Source organism: Ostrea edulis, chromosome 4 (assembly GCF_947568905.1).
Source record: "Ostrea edulis chromosome 4, xbOstEdul1.1, whole genome shotgun sequence".
Lineage (NCBI taxonomy): Eukaryota > Metazoa > Mollusca > Bivalvia > Ostreida > Ostreidae > Ostrea > Ostrea edulis.
Genome location: NC_079167.1, coordinates 6,458,616 through 6,485,166, shown reverse-complemented (window position 1 = coordinate 6,485,166; position 26,551 = coordinate 6,458,616). Strand labels below are relative to the sequence as shown.

The following is a 26,551-nucleotide window of genomic DNA, read 5'->3' as shown; positions in this document are numbered from 1 at the left end:
CTTTGGGAGAAATTTGGGAATACATGGCATAAAATTTCAGAAAAATAATTTCGCTTTGTAAGTAAAATTCTTATTTCTCGAGCACCTGCAATAGCTAATTTGCACGTAATTTGATTCGGGTATCTTCACAAGTTACTAACTTTATGTTCCGATATGTTGATACATCGACCTGAGACAAACCTTTTCGTCAAAAGAGATATTCCAAAATTCATATCGAGTTTCAAAAATCAATTACTTATGATATTGTTGGAGAGCGCTTAATCATTCGTCCACAATAAACAAATCTTAGTCAAACAGATGTTTGTAAATAGTTCTTGAAAAGATGATCATATCAAACTGACAGCTAATAATTGTGTTTTTTCTTGCAATATCGTTTCCGTTCACAGATAACTTCAGTGACATTGATCCCGTGATTGAATATGCCCCAGGAAATGAAAGATAACTATTTTTTATGATTTTCATGTCGATGGTGCATGGTGTGCAGAGTATACAAGGAGTGTGAGATGGTTTCTTTGTTTTATCAAGAACTTGTTGCCTCTCGCTATGGCAAGTGAAGAAAATAAGGAACCTTTTTCTGATAATGAGGAAAGCAGGGATCCAGATGAGGACTTCCAAGGGCCCCACGACTGGAGGAGAATACTGAAACCAGTCCAGTTTCAATTCACAGTTGACAACTCCAAGCCTCCTCAGTCTGTCTCTGTTTCCAGGTTTAGTATTACTTGAAGATGTCTTTATACTTAATGTCATTGCGATCTAAGTCTTGAGTATCTTATGATCTTAAAACAAACTTTGAAAATATCATATTTATGTGGGATTTTCATTATTGGATCAAACAACAAACAGGTAGTTAGAAATGCACCAATAAAAAGATAGTTTTGAAGAATTTCAGTTTTGTGGTAATGTTTTTCCATTGAATTTTCAAATAAAGATTTGTGAATAATGCCAAAATAAAGGTGGTTTCTTCGGAAAATTTTGTGATCAATATGGGTTATTAGCAATATTAAATCATCTACAAATAGTTTTACCGAATTCTAGAGCAAAATTTTTTGGACTATCATATGTAATGTTCTTATTTGTTTAACAGATGGTTGACGACATCTTGTAAAGTTTACACTATATAAGAGTTCCAGTGAATGTTCAGGAAAAATAAGTTTGCTAGTTGTCATTCTTCACCCTTGAAAATCAAAAGCTTTTCAAAAGTTAAAAGTTACTTTCTACTTTGCTTCAGGTGTAGTTGATTAGTATCTAGGTCGATGTAGTGTTACCTGTTCACTTCTGCTGAGTTTGAAATATGACATCACAAAATTAGTAATTTTTCATATTTATTGCACAGTATCCTGGTTTTGTCAGCACAATTTTGAATGTCTGATATTATCCGCATGAGTTCACCTTCACAGCTTTGAAGAGCAATATGTTAAACAACACAAATGACAATATATATGTAACAGTGATGGGGATGTGATGGAGACCAATAATTTTAAATGCAGCTACTTGTTATAGAAAAATTAATATATTGTGACGAAATTTGTATTTTAGTTATTGTCTAATCCATCCATTTTTGTTGGTACCAAGATCATGATTAAGCAAGTCTTCACTGTAATCATGGAAATAGGGAAAATGTTATTAGAGATATGATTTACAAGTTAAACAATGTAATTACACTCAATTGTCCAATGTATAGGGTAGGAATAAATGAGTTTGTCAATGATTATATTTATATATATATGATATAATGATACAGTGTATATTATAGGAGTGGTATGATATAATATTACAGTCTATATTATAGGAGTGGTATGATATAATGATACAGTCTATATTATAGGAGTGGTATGATATAATATTACAGTCTATATTATAGGAGTGGTATGATATAATGATACAGTCTATATTATAGGAGTGGTATGATATAATGATACAGTCTATATTATAGGAGTGGTATGATATAATATTACAGTCTATATTATAGGAGTGGTATGATATAATGATACAGTCTATATTATGGGAGTGGTATGATATAATGATAGTGTATATTATAGGAGTGGTATGATATAATGATACAGTCTATATTATAGGAGTGGTATGATATAATGATACAGTGTATATTATAGGAGTGGTATGATATAATATTACAGTGTATATTATAGGAGTGGTATGATATAATATTACAGTCTATATTATAGGAGTGGTATGATATAATGATACAGTCTATATTATAGGAGTGGTATGATATAATATTACAGTCTATATTATAGGAGTGGTATGATATCATGATACAGTTTATATTATAGGAGTGGTATAATATAATGATACAGTGTATATTATAGGAGTGGTATGATATAATATTAGTCTATATTATAGGAGTGGTATGATATAATGATACAGTCTATATTATAGGAGTGGTATGGTATAATGGTACAGTCTATATTATAGGAGTGGTAGCACTAGACGGACATTAGAAGAACTCAGGGAATCTGACAAACCTCGAAGAATTCCATCATGGAAAAGACATTTGATTGAAAAGAAAAAGATCACAGTCAAGGTAAGCTATGGATTTTCAATATCTTCTCTCTTTACATGTCCATTCAATATCTTCTCTCTTTACATGTCCATTCAAGGTGAGATCAAGAGATTGATATCATGTAAAAATCTGAATTGAAGTAATGGGGGGGGGGGGGGTGAAGTAAAAAAATTACCACAAGCTTCAGTTGTCTAACATCTATTTCACAATATATTTGGGAACAAAATAACCTTTTTAATGTATATTTTAAGTGACATATATAGACTACATGACTATACACTTTCATTTGTGAATAAACACAGATGCACCAGAGTCTAATCTATCTGCCAATGTAAAAAGTGCCCTGTGAATAACGTCAACAAGTGATAGGTTATCCAAACGGTCGTAAAGTTTTATTACAACAATAGTTCCATGATTAGAAATGATCAGTAATCAACAGATGATATAAATTTTTGAATTTTATTTCTTTAAATCTCTCACATCGTACTGTGGAATCAGTAGATTTCATGGGGCTCAGTTTTTTAGGGCACCCCTATCCCATGAAATTTAGACCATAACAAAATACATAATCTATTTAATGTTTTAATATACAGAAACCATATCCACAAAATCACATCCTAACGAAACTAAAATCTCAACAATCCACAAAATCACATCCTAACGAAGCTAAAATCTCAACAATCCATGAAAATTGAGCCCCAGGAATTTAAATTATTCCACAGTATTAAATGTGCAAAAATAATTGAATAACAATTGAGGCTTGGTTTTATATGAATGAACTGTAGCAAATGCCAAATTGTTTATTGTACCCCCACAAACGACTGTCCGTCCGTCTGTCCATCCGTTTATCCGGAGACGCAATTTGTCCGAAGTTTATTTCTAATACCGCTGGACATATTTCATTCAAACTTTATGCACATCTTCTATATATTATGTAGTTGTGCATCTCCTATTTTCATTGAAATATTTTAACAGTTATAGAAGTTACGCACATTTTCTTTTCATTTTGGGGGTTGCGCACTTTGTCCAGAGTTTAATTCTAATACCGTTGAACAGATTTGATTCAAACTTTATTCTCATCTTATATATATAATGTAGTTGTGCATCTTCTATTTTCATTGAAATATTTTAACAGAAATGGAAGTTACGGACATTTTCGGGTTTGGCATCCACATACTGTATCTGCAATCTTGCGACTTCTCGGTAAAACATAAAGTGGCTCATGTGTGTTGAATACTTATTTGTCAGATAGTATTTATAATCTCAACTATCCCTGGCAATGGGATTCATAGTAAACTGCCTTTATTGCAGCTACTTAGAGTTGTTATACCAGTGGAAAAGATTACAATAATACCAATACTTGAGCTAATGTCATTTATTTACTGACAAAATCAATGACAAAGTAAAGTTGGCATAACATAATGATCTTTAACAAAGTGAATATAAACTAAAGACTAGAAGAGTTGACCAGGGATTTGCAATCATACAGCCTAAAATGTGCCAAATAGTATTCATTGTTTATATTAAGCATATTTTTAATATTTCATGTACTGCTGTACTGTAGAATATACACTTCTGCATTCACATTGATTGCCCTGTAGATAATGTGAAAATATCCAATGTGCTTGCATTAAATATTTCCCATCATCATATATGCCCCGCGGGGGGTATTAGTCCCATTAGGACAGTTCTAGTTTAAATTGTCTAGGTTCGCATCATGGAAATTGTATTCTGTTAGTTTACTATAACAACATACATGTAAACAATTGTTTTTGTATTTTCAGAGACATGGAAGTGGAGCAGGACAGGTGCTGTAACTCTCATCGAATTTTGTCAATATTTTCAATAGCAGTAAATTATAGAATAGCACTGAAAGTGTAAAATTGAATGCATTTACTTGATATTAAATTTGTTTTTCTTTTTAATTGTACTTTTGAATTATTTTTTAGTGTGGCACTAACATATACAGGAAAAAATCTTTCAATAAGAATTTAGAGTCAGCCTTTCAACAGCAAGTTGTTAACTCTGCTCAAGCTAGAAAGAAAGTTTCACCCTCCAACTCAGTAAGTAAACTCCTGAGATTTCAGTTTCTGCAGTGTTTTCTTTAGCTTTAATATGTTTTTAGTACACGTATATGGTAATCAGCCAGGTTTGATCACCATTGCTGTAGATTAGCCCTTGGAACTGACAGATGATGTCTGCCTAGGGACAAAGATCCCAGGTTGTGTCTGTATGGCAAAGAAATTTAAGGAGGGAAAAATATGGTGGTCAGCCTGACTCAATCATTGGTGGCCAGATAGCTTAGTTGGTAGAGTACCTGACTAGAGATTCAGGGGGCCCAGGTTCGAATCTCAGCCAGGTTTATTGCATTTTCTCTCCTCCTGTTACAAGTACAGTAGTAATTGCTATGTGAAATTTTCTTAGTGCAAATAAATACTGATCATGCAAAAAATTTCCAAATCTACATGCATACTTGTACACATGTATCAATCTATTTATATGTTTTGTTAACTTATTAGTCTGTTAGGAGTACCCTGCTGGTAACCTATTTTCTAAGTGCATTTCATTTTGTAATTTTAAAAAAAAAAAAGACTTTTTATTTGTAAGATGTTTAAAAGAGTGAATTTTTGGTTGTTTAACAGTTTAAGCAGTCACAGGCCCTGACCAGAAACAGGATCGCTAAAGTACAGAGGGCTCGATTGTATCTGCTTCAGCAGTATGGTCCAAACTCATTTCTGATTGGTGGAGATTCACCTGACCACAAATTCAGGGTCATTATAGGACCACAGGTCAGTAAAGACTGTAGTTTTTCCCTGTGTATTACATACAAAAAGGAAGACTGCACACTCCTCAATTCAATGTTTATGGCCTTCTGATTTGCAACAATGCAAAGCATGCCAAAATGTATGATCCTCTCCCATTCTTGAGAGAGAGAGAGAGTTATATGTGGACTCTGGTCTGTGGCTTGAGATGATATCTGATTTGAAGTGTATTGTATTTTCAGACATGTACCTGTGGGAAAGGTCCTCATTGTGTCCATGTTTTGTTTGTTATGCTAAGAGTTTTCCAGATCAGAGAGAGTGATCCTCGCTTGCTGAGTAAAGTGCTAAAAAACTATGAGGTACTTGAAATGTCTAAAGTTTTAATAGCTACATTTACAATCAAGAGTCTTGGTACATGTGGAATGTAAGATTGACACAAACTTTTGATATATACTATAGGTGGAAGCTCTGTTTAAAGAGTACCATGACAAAATGTCATCAAGAATCTCAATGAAGAAGGAATTGAAAATGACCAAGAGGGAGAGTAGTTCTGACTTGCTGTCCCCAGACATGGCCCCGGGACAGTCAGAAGTGGATGGAGAGTAAGTCAGATGGTCTTTCATATACAAATTAAATGTATTTAATATGAAATGTATCATTATTTATTACATTTGGTCTGGGATTTTCAGTTTATAGATGTCAGTAAATGCTGATGTGATATTGATAATTGGAGCTATATTTTTTGATTGGCTTGGTCAGATTTTGATTTAAAATTACCATCATTGTACATGTATTGCATTCTTTAGTCATCTAAAAATTGCAATTTGATTCACCTGCTCTGAGCTTTACAGATTAGAATTTGTTAATGGTTATCAGGGACATTGTTAACATTCTAACTAAAGTAGTTTTCTTGGGTAAAGGGTATTTGAGTTTCTTAAAAGAAGGGTGAGTATCCCTCTGAAAGGGAAGATCATTGTCTTGTCTTAAAATCTTTTCAAGAATCACTTAATTAGAAATGACAAAACTTTTGTGATGGGTTGCTTATTTAATGTAGATACATTTTGTTCAAATTATAGCTCTAAAATGGGGTCAATAAGTTTGACAGAATGATTTAGAGGAAATATCTTGACGTTTCTACAATTTATCAATTTTGTTCAAACCTTGGTCTTTAGAGTGAGACCACAAGAGAGGCTTAAAGTTTCATATTGAGCATACTGGAATATGCTGGAGGAAAAATCTGAAGACAACAAGGTTTAATTTGATAAGTAAAATGTATGCATTCTCACAAAGTGTAGATTCAAATTCATTCAAACCCCAGCTCTGATGGCAAAATATCTGGCCACAAATAGGGTACAGTAACGGGTTACATAGGTACATATAGAGGAAAATCTTCAAAAATTTGTTTGGCAAAATAGTATTCAAGCATTTATAGGTAGTATGTATACACTAGATTCAAGCCCTGAAACCATAGTGGGTTAACAGTAGCTGTGGGACTCTTTTAGAATATTTCTAAACAGCAACAAATTATGGTAATTGCATTTCATCAGAACAAAATTCTAGCATTCTGAGACATGTTGTATACAGTTCCACAATAGCATGTCTTGACTCATGTGAGCATTCTAGCCCATGGGCAAATCAATCCTTTTCTTCCTATTTTGATAGAAGTGTTAAGGAGGAGGATGACACCTGCCCCATCTGTCTGCTGGAAATGTTAGAAGGCGAGAGCTTGTTGAAGTGTGAAAATGGCTGCCAGAATCGTCTTCATCATCATTGCATTTCAGTTTGTACGTACTTAGTCAAATCTTACCATTTGAACAACTTGCAATTCTCAGTGTACAATGCACCTACAAATACCGAGGGGGGGGGGGGGGGGGGGACAAAGGTGTTGAGAAATATGTGGCACCATCATAACTTGTCATGTATTTCCATTTGGGGTTCAAGTTATGAAAATCTCCATAAAATATAAATAGGTCAGTATATATCAACTGTGGTGTGACATGTTTTAGGAGTGAGTGTATATAAATAGGTCAGTATATATCAACTGTGGTGTGACATGTTTTAGGAGTGAGTGTATATAAATAGGTCAGTATATATCAACTGTGGTGTGACATGTTTTAGGAGTGAGTGTATATAAATAGGTCAGTATATATCAACTGTGGTATGACATGTTTTAGGAGTGAGTGTATATAAATAGGTCAGTATATATCAACTGTGGTGTGACATGTTTTAGGAGTGAGTGTATTTGTAACACTGAGCTTGTAGACAATTGTTTTGCTGATTGATTTGATTTGATACTTCACAGGTGTCTTTGCAATCAAGAAAGGTAGAACCCTATTGATTTTGTGATACAAAGGTCAAGGTTACTATGGGACTTTATAGAAAAAGCTTGTAGACACTCTACAGGTCACATTTTTTACTTGATTGATTTGATATGTCACAGGTAGCTTTTTTATCAAGAGAGAAAGAACTCTATTGATTTCAGGGTCAAAGTTCAAGGTCACAACAGGAATTCATAGAAAAATCTTGTAGAGACTATATAGGCCACATTTGTTGCTGGATTCATTTATACTTCACATATAGCTTTGTTATCAAGAGAGGAAGAATCCTATTGAGTTTGGGATTGTTTCTCAATACTTTGTCCCCTATTGTAAATATGAAATATGGAATTTCTTTTTAGGTATTTGATGTGCCAGTACAAGCATTTTTAGTACATGTATCATTATGGTTTCTGATGCTGCTTTCAGGGTTTGAACTTTGCAGAAGACAAAGTGATGCACTTATATGTCCTCTGTGTAGGGCTAAGTGGAAAAGCAGTGACATTAACATCAAAGGGTGAGTGGAAAATCAAAATTTCCTTCAAGCACATGTTCTCACTGATATTAAAACAACATATAACAATGACCTGCAAGCAATATTTTCTCCTTTATCAACCATACTAATTGTAAACTGGAATTTGAAAATTATTGAATTTTGTCTGAAAAGAGGAATCTAGATGGGAAAGGCTTTCTTAAAGTTTATGAAAAATGTTAATAAGTTATCAGATTGAATCATGGCAACACATAGTTTGACATCTTATCGAACTTGTTCATAACCACTAGGGATGAAGGGGGTGATAACCATGTACCAACAGTACCCCCAAATACAAGAGCGCCCTCACCAGACAGGGCACTGCCCTATGCCGAGACTGTTCCCCCGGAGAGAGACAGGCTTCCTTATGCTGAACCCATTCCCTCAGAACACAAAACTCGTGCAGAGCCATGGATAGAGGCAAGTGAAGTCACCCGTGTACTGAGTGCCACTGGATTACATTGTATTACGTTGTTCTACACACAGTACATGTATAATGTGTATTGAATAATTATGTGTTTTTTGTACAGATGTATGGAGAAGATTTAGTGTCTTGTTTTTTCACTCGAAACTGGTCAATACGAGAGTCCGGTATTCGACACCTGAGTAAGGATGTGGTTGGCGTGCTGATGAAAGGCATGGGAGAAGGAAAGAGTGGGGTGATGTTGTCCCCAGAAAAAACTTGTCACATTCACAGGTCTGTGGAAATCTGCTGCCAGATCCTCGCCTTTATGTGTGGGGACCCTGTGTACAGAGTCTATGTAGCTTGTTTGGTATGTTTAGCACACTACATGTTAAGATATAGAAATATAAACTTGACACCTGCCAATTTTCAATTCCAATCAGCTATCAGAAGTATGTAGAATATTGCAGTCAAATTCTGCAACAGTTTCTTGATGTACAGCAAAGGAAATATCAACCCTTGCTGTCAGTGCATTGTGCTTTAAGTGTACATTTTCTCTTCTCAGAAAACCTTGAGGACCGTTTTGTCCTATATTCCATGCCGGGAGGACAAACAGAAATCTCGCTTGGAAGGAGTCATCAAGCCTATTGTGGATGCCATAATCATTAAATGTACTGATGGCAATAGGTAAAAAATGCAATTTTTGTATTAAAAATCTGTGAACATGTCCATTTAAGTCCAAGGACACATTAAACTTACAGAAAACTCTTCTGTTTGAATTTCACAGAAGAACTAGTCAGTTGTCTCTGTCTACACTTGTGGAGCTAGCAAAGGGATGCAATGGTGAACTGAGTGTTGGAAGTCAAATCTCAGGTATTTAAAAATTTCTGAAGAAGTATTAACAAACTTTAATGAAAGGAACAGAAATTGTAAATATTTTGCTCATGATTCATGTAGATATATATATGTTGAAGTTTATCTAGTCTCACAATTGTTTTACAGGTGCACAAAGTTTTGACAGCTTGGATTATGTAATTCGGTGTGCTACGGAGGAATTTGACCTTGAGACAGTTCCGTGGCAGTGGCTGCTAGGAAGGCTATATCTGCTGGAAAGATTCTTTGAGGAATTCCAAAATGAATTATCACCAAGGAATCCTCCAGAGGGCAAATCAGCTGATGAGGAATCATTACTAGGGGCCAAATCCTCAGAAGAGGGCCTCATGTCTTCACCAGAGAGGTTACTCAAAATTGCCAACTTTGCTGTCAAACTAGTCAAAAATTCTCACCTTAAAGTTAGTCGCATGGCAAGGAGGATTTTCTTGTTGGTGGTTAAATTTGCTATCCACTTGGAGTCCATGATGGAAGATTTGCATGATATGTTGTCTGTGCTGGATGAGACATCAGTCAAATCACTTAAAAAACGAATGTCAAGAATTGCTGATGACTTTAATCTTTCAGAGAAACTTGTGCATGAATTGCATCATGGTATAACAAAAAAGAATATCCAACAGGATGAAACACCAGAGAATTCTCCTCTCTCCTCACCTGAGTCTACTCCAAGGTGTAACTCTCCTGTATCAGCATCTCCAGACTGTTTGAATGAATCGAGTAGCTCCAACAAAGGAAAGTCTGTACCTCTAGTCCCTCCTAATACCCCCATCAGGGCTCGAAAGGAGTGCAAATATGATTCAAAAGCTGATGAGAGTGTCAATGGAGAAATGGAGGAAACTCTTACTGGAACACAAAAGTTTCTTGAAAGCTGCAAACCTGCCAAACTATATATACCTGTGAGAGGATTAGAACATCAGGAAAATGCAAGGAAAAGTCCATCTCCAAAGAATCAAAGTCCACCTCCCAAAACACCACCACCTATCCCTCCTAGACCTCTCTCTAGGAAAGGTAGTTACGAGATTTTACAGGTAGGGCCAATCTTGTCCCCACCCACCCTTCCTCCACTTGTGCCCAATCTGCCACCTCCCCCTGACGTGGTGAAGTGTGCCAGTGAGTCAGCAGAGAGAAACAAATTGTCACTGCCATTGCCTTACACAACAGAAGAGAAACCCTTTATGCTGTGTGATTGTGAGAATAAAGATGACTGCAAGCACAGACCCTCACCTTCTTCCCAAACTTTAGATTTACCAAAGAAATTACCCCCACCACAAGACTTACCAAAGAAAGAACTCTTTTCACCACCGCCTCTTGACTCTCATGACCTTGAGGCCCTTGGCAGCACCAGTTTTTCTTCTGATGAACGCACACTATCATCTGATGACTCGCTAGATAGAGTTTGTAGACGTAAAGTGCGCCACCCTGGGCGCTTTCCAACAGCCGAACAGGGAGCCACCTCAAGTGATGAAATTCTGGATGTCAGGCCCAGAGGTCGTACTCGTCTTGAACATTCAGTTTCCTTCAAAACTGAAGTAGCATCTCCAAAGGAGCCAGTTATGAATTTCCTGAAACAAAGTAAGAGAAATCTGTAGTCTAAAAAGAGACGAAAGTTATTGATTACTTGTATATTCTGAATGTAGGGAAATAATTACCCCTGTTTTATTTTTTAAATCACTTTGCCCCTCTCTTAGATGGGCAGATTTAGAACTTGGCAGAGAATAATTTACTTCCATACTCCAAATTCTAAGTGATTTCAAGTAAACAGATTTTGGAAATTTCAAATGGAACCAAGTCATCTTTTGAATATGTCGGGGCAAATATTTCTCAGGATGAAAATTTACCCAGTACACAGTATTAAATATATACATGTATGTTTTCAAATGCATGTTTAATTCATTTGAACCATGAAAAGAGAAAAAGAGAAGTTGTGATTTCATCAGTCATTTACAAATAAAAGAACAAAGTACATATGAAAATGGAAGTCTCTTTGGCCTTCAGAACAGGATGATGAGTGCCCTTGTAAAGAGGAAGTGGAGAAGGAAGAAGCCCTGGCCTTGGCAAAAGCTATGGAAGTTTCTGCCCTGGATCCTCCCAAACCAATCATCCCCGGCCTGACCCCCACAGACAGGGAGGAAGTCATCACCATCAGGATACAGCCAGAGGTATTTACAGCAGTCTTTTCTACTTCTGAATCAATTTGTGCAGGAACCACTTTTTGAGTTCACTGTAGACATAAGTTAAAGTTAACTTTCATGATAAAAATTTGTCTATGGTCTGTTGTCATCCACATTGTTATTGCTAAAAATTTCATATTTAGGAGTTCTCTCCAGGTCCACTGAGACCACACAAAGGGAGATAACTGGGAAATGTGATGAGGTGTTCTGCTGTGAAAAAGTGTCTAGGATGATGCACTCTGTTAACTTTTTTCAAGAGCCACTTGACCAGAAAGGCTGTAAATTTCTTTAAAGTTTTTTTTTTATAATGACGATTCAAATTTGTTCAAACAATGACACCATAACATTTTGGGGCCGGAATGGAGTCACAGAGGGAGTATATTGGGGGGGGGGGGGCCCTTACAAAGCTTCTCTTGTTGTGTGCATTCAAATTTTTCTAACCACAAAGTTAGGATGGGACCACAATTGGAGATTGAATATATGCATAGGAGTATGTAGTAAATATCTATTCAATCACCGATGTATAGCAAAGGTTCAGGTTTTTTCTAACAATGACATCCAGGGCCAGGTTTAAGGTAGCTCAACCCTCATGTGATATCATAGGTTTTTGCTAAATCTTTATTTAATTCAACTTTGCAAATGATAGAAATATTATTGGGAATTATATTCACTGTTAGTATTGTTCTACAACCTGCTAAAAGTCTGAAAATATTAGTTTCCCAAACTTAAGACTTTTATCTATGTATGAGCAAGGTGACTGCTGAGCATGTGGCTCATGGGCCTCTTGTTTTGTCTCTGATAAAGACCTTGCTTATGAAGCAACTGTTTTGTCTTTTCCTTATTTTTTCTGTTGAAACTGGATTTAAATGAATCTTGAGAATGGCTTTCACTTTATATTGTTAGAATGGAGAGCGTCACCTAGACTCAAAGGGCAATGGTCCGTCACTTTACCTGGAGGGAATTCACTGGATAAAAGGGCCTCTGTTGGGAACAGGAGCTTACAGCACATGTTACCAGGCCAGAGATGTCAAGACAGGTGTCATTATGGCTGTCAAACAGGTCCTATCAAATTATGACATTAGTGGTTAATGATAAGAAGATGCAGAATCTTTAATATACTGTGAGAGAGGGGGGATCTGTAATAGTTTTATGTACAGAAGCCATAACCATGAAAATACATCAGAACACAGGCAATCCATGAAAGCCTATTCCCACAAAGTTAGGTAATACTGTGCAGTTTCCTGCTTCTCTGGTACTGTGCTGTAAACTAGTACAGTGTACCATTCTTTCCTTTCTATGAACTTATTGAAATAAAGTGGGAAACAACCAATTAAGAATGAAAGTATACCTTCTTTACATACTGATGTCATTTTGTCGGAATTCTACCTTCTTCTTTACATACAGGTGTCATTTTGTCGGAATTCTATCTTCTTCTTTACATACAGGTGTCATTTTGTCGGAATTCTACCTTCTTCTTTACGTACAGGTGTCATTTTGTCGGAATTCTACCTTCTTCTTTACATACAGGTGTCATTTTGTCGGAATTCTACCTTCTTCTTTACATACAGGTGTCATTTTGTCGGAATTCTATCTTCTTCTTTACATACAGGTGTCATTTTGTTGGAATTCTACCTTCTTCTTTACATACAGGTGTCATTTTGTCGGAATTCTACCTTCTTCTTTACATACAGGTGTCATTTTGTCGGAATTCTACCTTCTTCTTTACATACAGGTGTCATTTTGTCGAAATTCTACCTTCTTCTTTACATACAGGTGTCATTTGTCGGAATTCTATCTTCTTCTTTACATACAGGTGTCATTTTGTCAGAATTCTCAGTCGAAGAAGAATGAAAGTATACCTTCTTCTTTACATACAGGTGTCATTTTGCCGAAATTCTCGGTCGGAGCAGGAGAGCGTAGTAGAAACAATAACGGAGGAAATTATAATGATGACAAAATTGAACCACCCCAATGTTGTCAGGATTATGGGAGCCACCAGACATGGCTGCCACTTTAATATGTTTGTGGAATGGATGCCAGGTAATATTTAACAGTCAGGAAAGATTCTCTTGCTCTTTGCTAGATTTTGTTGACCCATTTAAGAGTGTATATATATCAAAAAAAATTTCAGCATTGGTCAGCATAGATAGGTATGAAATTATAATGTTTGCGAGATAATTTTTTCACGAATACCCACCAATAAAATCTTATATTCAAATTTACTCAATGTAGTCAAAACGAATTGACTGTAAAAAATGACAGGAAATCTTTGTAACCTGAATTTGGTATTTGTTAGTTATAAATCTATGCTGTTTCAATGTATTTCATTTCTTGATAAAAGCATGGGCCTTTCAACTAGCCATTACAGCCGATCTATATGTAAAATAAAATAAGTTATATTTATATGATAATGTTGCAATTTTTGTATATTGTGCCAAAATAGTAGTCAGGGTTTTGATAAACAGTGCACAATTCAAAGAGAGGTGCATTATTTGTCAAAACCCTGACTACTATTTGGCATAGTGTACGAAAATTGTAACATTAGTATCATTATTCTGCTGACTGATCATATTTTTGTTTAAATGGATCAATGTAGCAAAGGGCGATCACTCCGAATGCACTTACAGTAATGATTGATGCAGATATCTTGAGGTGGGTCCTTAGTCCTGGATTTTTGGAGTTTAGGTAGCATTTTTTTGTTTGGAATCAATAAATTAACATTCAGAGTAATGAAAAAAGGCAAAACAGTTAAGGGTTTCCATATTAATTTTTATTACATACACCACTAAAGTCATATACCCCGATGTAGATTTTTATGAAATTCATTGGAAACAGTTATTTGTTGTTATTTTAATATAAAAACAACAAAATATTTTTTGAATTGCATTTATTTATCGGGAAACATGTCAATAACTAAAACACATGTCATTTTCAATATGTTCATCAAGTTTTAGAATAATATGTGCAAAATTATTGAATTATCGTTATTCCCCAAAATGTTAAAAAACAAACAAATGTGGACGCATTTTCCTTATAGCATGGTTTACATATCATTTTTTCTGTTTATATTAGTAGAGTTACATCTGTTATAGTTATTCATGGGAAAAAATCCATACCTTTCCTTAATAATTTCAAATCTATAGCTTCCAGATTATGTATACCCCCATCAAAAACTGAAGTCTGGCACCATACAGCTGAGCTATTTAAAATCACTCGGGATTGAAATTTTATGTAATTTCGTGAAAAGACACAAATAATGATTCCTTATCACCTTGGTAAAATGTTTGTCAAAAATAAAGGAAATCTATCGCATTATGGACTTGATAAATAATTGAATGAAAACAGAGTTATTGTCCTTGGATTCAATATTTTGAAACATATCATTGACTATTCAAACATAACTAAGAATTTTGAAATATTTTATGGCTAACAAGATTTTTTACAATAACTATTGAAAAAGATTCCAACAAAATTTATGTTCCTATCATTAAATCATTGACTTTGCAAAATCCTATGACGTCACAGGAGTGTGGAACTACGTTAAATGGAATTCTATTAGAGCATAATTTTGAAAAATGGATGATAGCGCATCATTTTTGTGTTAATCAAATGTCTGGACACGTTTTTTTTTATTAAGAGCTATATTAGTTTAAATATATGCAGTGGTAAACTTTTGTTAATATACATTGTATATAATTTATCTTCTATTAGAGTAGAGCTGAGGTGGCATAATGGATAGCGTGTTCACTTAGCAAGCAAGCAAGCTGTCCTGGGTTCAAACCTGTGAATGAACACATATATTTCTGAACAAAGAGAGTTATATATGAAAAGAAGACAAAAAAGTAAAGTTACACAAAAGAAATAGTGGTAGTGTACATTCATTTGTGTGTGATGCGAAAATAGTAGGGTATCGAATCTATAGGAAAAAACTAACAGGAAGCCTAATGATACAAAATATAAATACAGAGAGTAGACGTTGTTTGTGTTATGTTTGTCATCACCATATCTGTCCAACTGTCTGTAGACAAAGTGGGTTTTAATGAAAGCTTAAAAGACCCAAATTTTTTTACCATACGGTTATCTAAGGAGAGGGCATGGTCTAATCATCACAGATTTTATTTACCTGGAGTTCTTAGGATTTATACACAAGGATCGTATAATGATTAGTGCAAGTTACTGAAATGTATAGGAAGTACAAGGAAGCCTTAGACACCAGAATATTTGCTGAATTAGACTATCAAAAATGAATATTGAAATAACTGTCTAACCTACAAATACACTACAAACTTCATGGTTTACATTTCATTTAAAACCGTACTTTCATTCACTGTATTCAAAGATAAATACATGGTATACAAGTATTTGGAACAACTAAAAACAATTGGGACTGAAACATCTAACGTATTATTCTGTGACATAACCATACTTATGTAAATATTCCAAATATTTTCTTGTTAAGTCTCTGTTGCTGTGTATTCAGTGTAGAAGTGGCATGTAAAATGCGTCAATATGCAAGCAGGACACATCAAATGGAATTATTTTTGAAGGTCCGCATCAGACTACCGTACACTGTGTTAGGATAATTTTGCATACTTCATGAAAAACAACATACAATGTACATTTGCATTATCAATCAGCAGATCCACATTTTGAAGTGTTCTATTAAAGTTATTAGAATGAAATTTCTTATTTTAATGATGAATTAGTTGCATTGAATTAATTTTTGAGTAAACTCAGGTGACCTGTTGCAATTGGTCTGTGTCTTATGTGCGTCATGCGATGTGCGTCATGCATTAACAATTGAACATTTTTAACTTTTTGACAACTACCATTCCAATTCTTTTTAAATTTGGTTTGAAGTATCTTTGGGACAAGGGAGACATAAATTGTAAATTTCAAGACTCCTGCACCCCTGGGGCTTAAGGGTGGGGCAAAAACTGCCAAATTTTTTTTTTTAATTTCTTTTCTACAACCACACATGTGTAAGAAAAACTAAATGCATAGTGATGTAGAGCAGGAAGGCCTCTATGGAGATTGTAAATTTCATGATACCCAGGGTTGAGGTTCTGACTCCAGGGCGGGGCCAAACTTGTTATGAAGTATTTATGTGTAAAACATTTAAAAAACATTTTCTTTAATGCTATTGATACTAAATTGAAACTGAATGGATATTTAGAATGAGCAGGTATCCCTTTACCAAAATTGTAAATTTCATGATCCCAGGGCGTGATATCGTTTAATGTTAAAACATGTATTATATTAATATATAAAGCCTTTCATCAGTATATGCACTTTTGAGGGCATTGGAGTTTTAAGAACACTTCTTGTTTTATACTGTTGCTGAATATTGGAATTCAGCTTAGATGTTTAGAACAGGAAATTTTTTCTAGATTTCATAGCCCTTTGGACTAGTATACTTTTAACAAGTACTCAAGTGACCTATTAGGCCTGTGGGCCTTTTGTTTGATAATTTTTTTCACTGTGACGTTTATTGTGTTACATAGGTGGTTCTATATCCTACCTCCTTGGAATGTATGGTTGTTTTTCTGAGACAGTCATCACCAGCTACACCCTTCAAATTCTTAGAGGACTGGCCTATTTACATGACAACCATGTTCTCCATAGGGATCTTAAAGGTACTGATGTAACATGTTGATAAGAGTATTGAATTGAATTGAACATATTTTATTGACATTCAAACATCAAAAGGATTAGGCACAAGTTCAAAAACTTAGATAGCCTTTTCCCAATATAACACCATACCATGCCATACAATATAGAAGTAATAATTGATAATTTGAAATTGAAAGTCTGCCTTTTGTATAAGGAAGTTGTAACATACATCAAAGTATAACAAGTAATTATTTAAGGTTTTCCAGAAAAAAATAGTAATACATTATCACAAACAAGATCTTGCTGTAAGACATCATCCTTACAAACGCTTTTGAATTTGACTACAAAATACAACAAAAACTAGTTCACAAGGACATTAAAAAGTATCCTTTATGACGACCTTGACCTTTTATCTTCTTGAACCCAGAAGGGTGCATTCCTAAAAGATGTATAGAAATTTGTCTGCAAAGAATTATTTCAGAAAGTTTAACAAAGTGAACTAGAAATGTAGCTTAATTTTGTCTCAAGAATCTCTTGGAATTTCCTTCAATGACATTGACCTTTCCCAAATAAAACTCAAACCCAGAAGGAACTAACTTATTTATACTAGGTAGTCTGACAAAATTGGAATGAAAAATGTAGTTTAAATCTCACACAGAAGAAATTTCATGAATTCTCATTCCAATGAATTGGACCTGTTACCTGTAACATTGAAAACCAATAGGAACTAAAGTCTTAATTCAAGGTACTATTCATGGTAGTCTGTACTCCTACAAGGATAAACAATGTAACTGAAATCTAGTGCACAAGAATTTTCAGAATTTCCTCAAAAGTTACAGTGACTTTTCATCACTTGAAAAACAATGAATCAATGTTTCTATACACCTGTCATGAGACAAGACGTATTATGTTATGGTGTTGTCCGTTCATTCGTCTGCCCAAGGTCTTGTATTCTGGACTTTTTTCTGAAACGGATGCATGTACAGCTTTTAAATTTGGTCACAACATCTCCCTTAAGAAGCATAAGAGTGAAATTGCTTTTCAGCTGGATTGGTGCACTGTGACCTACTTTATGGCTAATAGTAGGTCAAACAGTTTTCCAGATTTTTTATCGTTGCAAATACAGATATTGCCCAGAAATTTAGTCACAAGCTTCCTCTCAGAGGAATACAGGTTTGCATTGCTGCTGGATTGGTCCATCCGTTGATGACCTACTTTAGAGCTAAATGTAGGTAAAACAGATTTCTGGACTTTTTTCATTATGGATACAGATATTGCCCTGAAATTTAATCACAAGCTTCCTGTCGGAGGAATACAAGTTCAGATTGCATTTCAGCTGGATAGGTCTGTCCATGTGTCAGTCCAAGGTCATGTTTTCCAGACTTTTTCTGTAACGGATGCATGTACAGCATTGAAATTTACTCACAATTTCTTCCTCAAGAAGCATAAGAGTGAGTTTGCATTTCAGCTTGATTGGTGCATGGTGACCTACTTTAGAGCTAAAAATAGGTCAAACTGTTTTCCAGACTATACAGATATTGCCCTGAAATTTTGTCACAAGCTCCCTCTCAGAGAAATGCATAATCAGTTCTCATTTCAACGTGATTGGTACACTACGACCTACTTTAGGATTAAAAGTAGGTCAAAAAGTTTCCTAGACTTTTTTCATTATGGATACAGATATTGCAAACTCCTTCTCTCCCTCTCAGAGAAATGTATAATCAGTTCACATGTCAGATAGATTGGTGCACCATGACCTACTCTACGGCTTTTCTATTCATAATGTGCCTACAGATTGAATTTCACTGTCTGACAGGCATATCTTGTACCATTTGTGGTATTCTTGTTATACATGGCATCATGCTGGTAAGCTTGATAAACTTTGGGTATGAAATGTGACTTAGATGTTGTACACCATCAAAATAAAAGAACACATGAACAAACAGGCCAATTCACTGCATTTTCAACTTTGTTGCACAGGAATAATGATTTGGAAAACCAAGAAACATGTGCAGTCAGTCATCTTATATTGCATGTGAGGTTTAGCAGTAAAACATATTATCATCATTATGTAGGTGCTAATCTATTGGTGGACAGCACGGGTCAAAGGTTAAGAATTGGAGACTTTGGAGCTGCTGCTCGATTGGCTTCTCAGACCACAGGGGCAGGGGAGTTCCAGGGTCAGCTTTTGGGAACCATAGCCTTCATGGCTCCAGAGGTATTCAACCTAGCCTCAAGACAGAGGTTATAATTGTTGGTGACATCATCACTTTAATTTATGGTTTATATGCATGTACATATCTTGAAATCAATACTGAATTTCATCAAATAATTTCTTTTCTCGAAATATAATTTGTTTCTGTGAAGAACGAATGTCTCCCCAGCTCCCCAAATTGAAAGTACTCCAAATTACAACCCACTCCCCTTAATGTACTACCTGGTATGGAGGAGAAAGCATGAAATGGAATTTAGACATTATTAACTGCACTTTTTACTTTGAGGAAAAAGATGGAGATCTGAAAAGATTCAACATAGATGTGACCAATGTCATTGTTGTATTTGATACAAAAATAATGGCTTATAATGACTGTTACATAGAAGTACAAATAGGAAAGTGAACATACCCTTGTACATGAAAAACGGTATAAAACACTTGTCTTTAATCCCCTGTAAATTGTAGGAAAATATTAGTTCCCTGCTCAGAACAATGTGAATATTAAATGATAATGAAGTATTGTACAAAATTTCAAGGCTATCTGATAAGCCATATAGGAGAAGAAGTGTTCACAAACTATTTTACAGACTCCACCCCTTGTAGATCCATTATAACTTGTAGTAAAATGATTGGATTGGAAATTGTCACCAGCTATTTTATATCCTCCACCAATTTTAGATTCACTCTATCTTTTAGGAAAATAATTGGATCCTCCTGTCCCGACAATATGCACATCTACAAATGCAGTGAATCATTCTACAAAGTTTCAAGTCTATCTGATTAGCTATATAGGAGGATAAGTTGTCACAAGCTATTTTATATCCTCCAACACTTTTAGATCCATTATAACTTTAAGGAAAATAATTAGATCCTCCTGTCCCGACAATATGCACATCTACAAATGGCAATGAAGCACTATATAAAGTTTCAAGTCTATCAGATAAGCCATATAGGAGGAGAAGTGTTCACAAGTTATTGTACATCCTCCATCCCTCTTGAATCCACTATAAAATTTAGAAAAATAATTGGATCCTACTGTCCTGAAAATATTCACATCTACAAATGGCAATGATGCATTGTACAAACTTTCAAGTCTATTCGATAAGCAAGATTTTGTGTTGGACAGACGGACAGAAAATTCAAAAACAATATGTCTCCCCTTGAAGAGTGGGATTATACATATAGTGAGCAAATATAATCCCAAGTTTTGTTGTAGGTTCTGCGTGGAGAGAATTATGGAAGAGCCTGTGATGTTTGGAGTGTGGGCTGTGTTATTATTGAGATGTCTACTGCTAAACCTCCATGGAATGCCAAGGACATTTCTAATCATTTGGCTCTCATTTTCAAGGTAAGCCAGTTGTATATGAACCATATTCCTTGTCTCTGAGCCAAGATGTAATTTGTTAACTAATCAGACTTCCCAAAGATTTTAATGCCCCTGATTGAGTTTGAGTTTGTTCCTGTTCATTGATTTTTTACGGAGTTGTGCCCCTTTAACGTAGAAAAATTAATGGGCATATAGTTTTACCCTTGTCCGTCCTTCCGCAACACCCAGTTTTCCTAATTTTTTTCTAAACGCATTGAGACATTGAATTGATTTTTGTATGCAGGTGTATACTGATGAGTTACAGATTGAATTTGAGTTTTGCTCCAGTTTGTTGATTTTTGCTGGAGTTGTGTCCCTTTAACACAGAAAAATTACTGTTACTACCAGTTTTCCGGACTTTTTTTCTAAACACCTTGAGATATTGAACTGATTTTTTGTATGCAGATGTATATTGATGAGTTATAGATCGAGTATGAATTTTGTTCTGGTTTGTTCATTTTTGATTGAGTTGTGCCCCTTTAACATAAAAAAAATTAATGTTAGGACCAGTTTGCTGGACTTTTCTGATCAAAACTTTCCATTGCCCATCATTGGCGTCGTTGTTGTCATTGGCGTTGTTATTGTAAACTTTTCACATTTTCATCTTCTTCTCCAGAACCACTGGGCCAATTTCAACCAAACTTGGCACAAAGCATCCATGGGTGAAGGGGATTCAAGTTTGTTCAAATGAAGGGCCATGCCCTCATCAAAGGGGAGATAATCACAAAATTGCAAAAATAGGGTGGGGTCATTTAAAAATCTTTTCAAGAACCACTTTGCCTGAAAAGCTGAAATTTACATGAAAGCTCTTTTGACAGTGGAGATTCAAAATCTATAAAAGTCTTCTCAAGAGCCACTTGGCCAGAAGAGTTGAGATTTACCTGAAAGCTTCCTGATATAGAGTAGATTCAGATCATGACCTCTGGGGGTAAGATGGGGCCACAATAGGGGATCAAAGTTTTACATGCAGATATATAGGAAAATCTTCTCCAGAACCACAGGGCCAATTTCAATCAAACTTGATACAAATCATTCTTAGGTGAAGGGGGTTCAAGTTTGTTCAAATGAAGGGCCATGGCCCCTTCAAAGGGGAAATAATCATAAAAATAGGGTGGAGTCATTTAAAAATCCTCTTCTCAAGAGCCAGTTTTCTGGAATTTTTCCCCAAAAACATCGAGATATTAAACTGTTGTTGTTGGTTTTTTGGTTGTTTTTTGGGGGGGGTGTTGGGGGGGGGGGGGGGGTGTTGTATGCAAATGTATATTGATGAGTTACAGATTGACTATGAGTTTTGTTTCAGTTCATTGAATTTTGATGGTGTTGTGCCCCTTAATGTAGAAAAATTACTGTATTTATTTTATGGCTGTTAAAACATATAAAAGATTGTTGTTGAGTTTTTCATTGTACTAAATGTGTGTAACATACAATCTGAATACCCCATTCAATGCTATACTTCGATGGATTTCCTACATTTGACTTTATTGCAAGCGGGGGCATACGTGCCGTGCCGACCCATCTAGTTTTTAAGTCTATTACATACAGTTACATATGTATGTGCAAAACAAATTTGGCAAACTTGATACAGTGTTTATTCTTTGTTTCATTGCAGATTGCCACATCTATGCAGCCTCCTCCAATTCCTGAGAATCTGTCTCCACCAGTTAGAGACATCCTTCTCCGATGTCTGGAACAGAAAAAGACAGAAAGACCTACAGCGAAGGAACTTCTAGTCCACCCCCTCTTCACTCAGTACATGACCAGCACAAGCAGTAAATGCTGAGATGCAAAAACAATACCGACTGTCTGAGCTCCCTGTCCATGCAATTGAATTTGTCTAGGTGACTAAGATATCAGTCCAAAAAGTTGATAATGCAAGGTGAACATAAGAAAGAAATTAGATATTAGTACCAAGCATGAAAATGATGGAAAAATATCTTCACATTCCTCCCAACTCTGTTACTGACTCAAGTTCAGTCTCTCTTGAATTTTTAGTATTGTATACAATGGAGATTAGTCTGGTGTATTTGAAGCTTTATGTGAAACAACAAATAGATTTGGGAGGGGGAATGTTAAACTTATCAATGACCTGGATATGAATATGATACCACATTTATTGTTACTGTACTTATATAAAGATAAACATCAATGTCACACACAATAGCCCAATCTTGCCATAGATATATAGTCACAGGAATTTTTCACAGCATTACTTTTCACTTTGATATTCATTCATTTGATTGAAAACTTTGAAAATCAAAAGACATTTACTGATACACCGCTGAACCCATTAACAAATACCATTTTGGCATTTGAGATAGCATGCAGCATTTGAGATCACTTTACAGGTGTTATCAAACTAGCATACAGAGGTGTTTGTTTTCATTGTTTATCTTTGCAGTATTATTCTCTCTAGTATTATACAGTGCCAATATCTTTAACTTTTTATGCATCACAAAACATTTTTTCCAACACCATTCTCGTGTTCTCTTCGTGCACTGAAGGACAGCTTATTTTGATATATTGTGGTATGAAGTGCCAACAGGGTGCTGCATTTCCCCACCTTTGTTCTTTGGACTGTTTCAAACTTAATCTATGGTTTGTGAAGAAAGTGCTTTTCTTTTTACTTTGATATGTATATAGTGTAAATGTCATTTTCTGTCCTGCTTTAGTCAGCATCTGTTAGCTCTCCAAGGATGGGGTGTCACATAGATTTACTGTAGATGCCAAATGTCTCAATAATCATGATATTATTTCTTTAGATAATTACCGGTACCTATTGTGTCAGCTTTTACTTATTTTATAGCTTGCATTCCTTATACAGTCCATAGTTAGCTTTTCTATCCATATACAAAATGTATTACCAAAGCAAAATCCTCTTTCTACAAAAGCTTTCTGATGTCTGTCTGTTTATGTCAGAGACTAAATTACAAATATGCTACAATATACATACTGTGGTTTAGACAGAGAAACATTGTATTTTGTATCAACGACACATTACTGTATATCTTTAAACATTGCTTTTGTCCATTGCTGGAAATCCAGCTGGCTATACTTGATAACTTCAGCCTTTTAAATATATGTAATACATGTATATTAATAGGCAAGACTATTTATGAATTAAGATGACATGGTGCTAAATGTGATTGATCACTGCAGTTGTTTGATCATGATACAAGTTCGTACAAATCTGCAATAAAGATATAGCATAATACGATCTTTTCACGTCAGTAAATACTAGTAATTTAATGAGGCCTACATCAGTAAATACTAATAATTTAATGAGGCCTACGTCAGTAGATACTAGTAATTCAATGAGGCCTAGCACATTTTTACAGTGCAGGAGTAGAAAGATTTCCATTGTCAAAGCTTGACCACCTACTGGAGTGAAATTATTTCCCATGTATTTTTACATTGTTGTCATGTGACTGTGCATAATGAATCTCTACACTAAGAAAAACAACCTTTGCTCATTAGTGGCATTGCTTTTTGCTCACTAGATTCTTTTTAATATATAGAAGAAGGAAGTATTACATTTTTAATAATTTTCTTTATGATTGCATGTATTTCTTTCATGTGTCAATATACAATATAAAATTTTGTCACTGAATTTTAGAAATGATCTTTGTGTCTGTGTACCATTTATCAGAGTAGACAATTGCCATGCAGAATAGTGGTCCTGTTATTTGCTTTCTTCATCTGTTTGCATTACAATAGCTTAATGCTTTAGAATTTTAAGAAAAGACTTGAAAATATATTCCAATAACGATATCAATTTCTACCTCTTATGATATAACATTTTTTTTAGAAATGTGCACATTAAAATGAAACCAGTATTGATAAAGATTTTAGACAAGCATGTACATCCTATTATTTTTGATAGCTACATCAAAATCATGAAACAGTGGCTGTAAAGTGCCTTTATAATTTTGGTTTGTGTAGATATTTTTGGAGACTGTATTTTGATATGATTGTGATATCGGGGTTGTGATCGGTGTACATATCGCTGATGTTGACAGTAACTCAGTTTTCTAATTCTGCTCATAACTGTAGCTCAGACTTTTTTTAAAAATGGCTTTGGAATTTGTTGAGGCAAATTATGTACATTAGTTCTCCATATTCACTCTCCCTTTTATAGAACTCTATTTACATGAATCGTATTGTTTAACAGAAAGTGAGAGAGAAAAAACTTTAGACCAGCTTCAATTTTAAAATACTGAACTTTTCAAAATAACATAAATATGCATCTCTGTAGATTATGCATCTCTATATGGAATGTTCCATGTGACTTGTTGGATTGCGAAATCTTATTGTCTGTTTGCAGACTTTTCAGTAAACGAAATCAACAACAAAAGAGTTACCAAAGAAATTGTCATATTTATATATCAGTGTATACAGAGCTGAGTAATATGGTATGCCATATATAATGATGTAATGAAGATATCTAATTATTTTAGCAATATGGATACTAGTCATTTTGATATCATCAAATATTTGTTTGTTACTCATTATCTTGTTATTTATTGTTTATTTATAGAGATGAATGTATTGATTTTTAGCATTCATAAGAAAGAATAGCAACGAATTCAATTAAGAAAAAAATAAATCTGAGACTTCTGTGAAGAAAACCATTATCTAAAGCATTTACTTTGATAAGAAGAATGTTACATTCCAAAGAATCTTCATTATTGTATGTTACAAATCTGTTCTATGTTGTTCATCATAGACAAAGTTCCATGTCAAATATGAAATTCAACCAGCTTTAGATGGATGTACTGGTAACATATCACGAAATTTTGTACCTATGAAATAATGTTTTGATAAAAATATTCAAATTATCGTCAACTTTGTAGAAAGCATCAGTTACAGAAAAAAGTATAATGCTTGCATCTATTTTTCTTTTATTGTTCATTTTAATGTAAAATCAAATGCTTTTTTACTAGATATTTCCAAATTTAGAATGGTTACCGTAATAATTTGTACTATTTTTATTGCAAACAAATTTATGATTATGATTTTTTTGAGTCAGTGATTTAATATAGCTTTAACATGTGGTTAAGGAGTAGGTCGGCTTCTCTTGTTGTGTTGTCGTGGTGATTATGTCAACATTCTATGTTTTACTGTAGTGTGTTTCGGACAGTTTTATGTTTTCTTAAGTGCTATTTTCTGAATAAATCACTTCTCTTAGCTTTTGTTCTTGAATCTTACTTATCTTTTTTCTTTTCTCTTTTTTTTTTATAGTTTATAATTTAGTGGGGTTTTTTTCTAGTTTTCTTTGGTATAATGATAATTATGGAATATGAATATCATCGTGGGTTAAGATATCATCATTTTAATTTATTGCGTGCAATAACTAAATTGATGCGCACTTCAAATGAATGATTGCTTTCATCAACATAATGCGCACATCAGTTCAATTGATGAGAGCAATAATTCATTTGATGTGTGCATTAATTCATTTGATAAGAGCAATAATTGATTTGATGCATGCTTTAATTCAATTGATAAGAGGAATAATTGTGTCGCCTGCGTTACACGCAGTGGCGACATATAGGGATCACTATCTGGCGTCGTCGTCACAAAAAATTTCTGTCACAGTTTTCTCAAGAACCACATGGGGCAACTCCCTGATATTTGGCACAGAGCATCAGTGTGGCCAACTGTATTGTGTAAGACATTTTCGAATCTGTTGCTTATCAACTTCCTGTTTGCCGGGACTTAGAATTTTTTACAGCAAAAAAATTTTTTGCTGAAGATTTTATTTT

At 34.7% G+C, this 26,551-nt stretch overlaps 1 protein-coding gene across 1 annotated transcript; it reads left to right on the top strand.

The window, feature by feature from the left end:
* Positions 1-273: 273 nt before the first annotated feature.
* On the top strand, positions 274-25,974 carry LOC125670632 (mitogen-activated protein kinase kinase kinase 1-like). Its single transcript, XM_056161766.1, has 21 exons — positions 274-707; positions 2,434-2,542; positions 4,306-4,329; positions 4,471-4,584; positions 5,164-5,310; positions 5,526-5,642; positions 5,743-5,885; positions 6,946-7,067; positions 8,028-8,115; positions 8,382-8,550; positions 8,661-8,903; positions 9,099-9,220; positions 9,321-9,406; positions 9,536-10,996; positions 11,420-11,583; positions 12,499-12,654; positions 13,473-13,635; positions 17,100-17,231; positions 19,284-19,426; positions 20,640-20,771; positions 22,399-25,974. Exons 1-21 carry the CDS (start codon positions 544-546, stop codon positions 22,567-22,569), a joined length of 4,170 nt encoding a protein of 1,389 aa, XP_056017741.1. The 5' UTR covers positions 274-543; the 3' UTR covers positions 22,570-25,974.
* Positions 25,975-26,551: the final 577 nt, after the last annotated feature.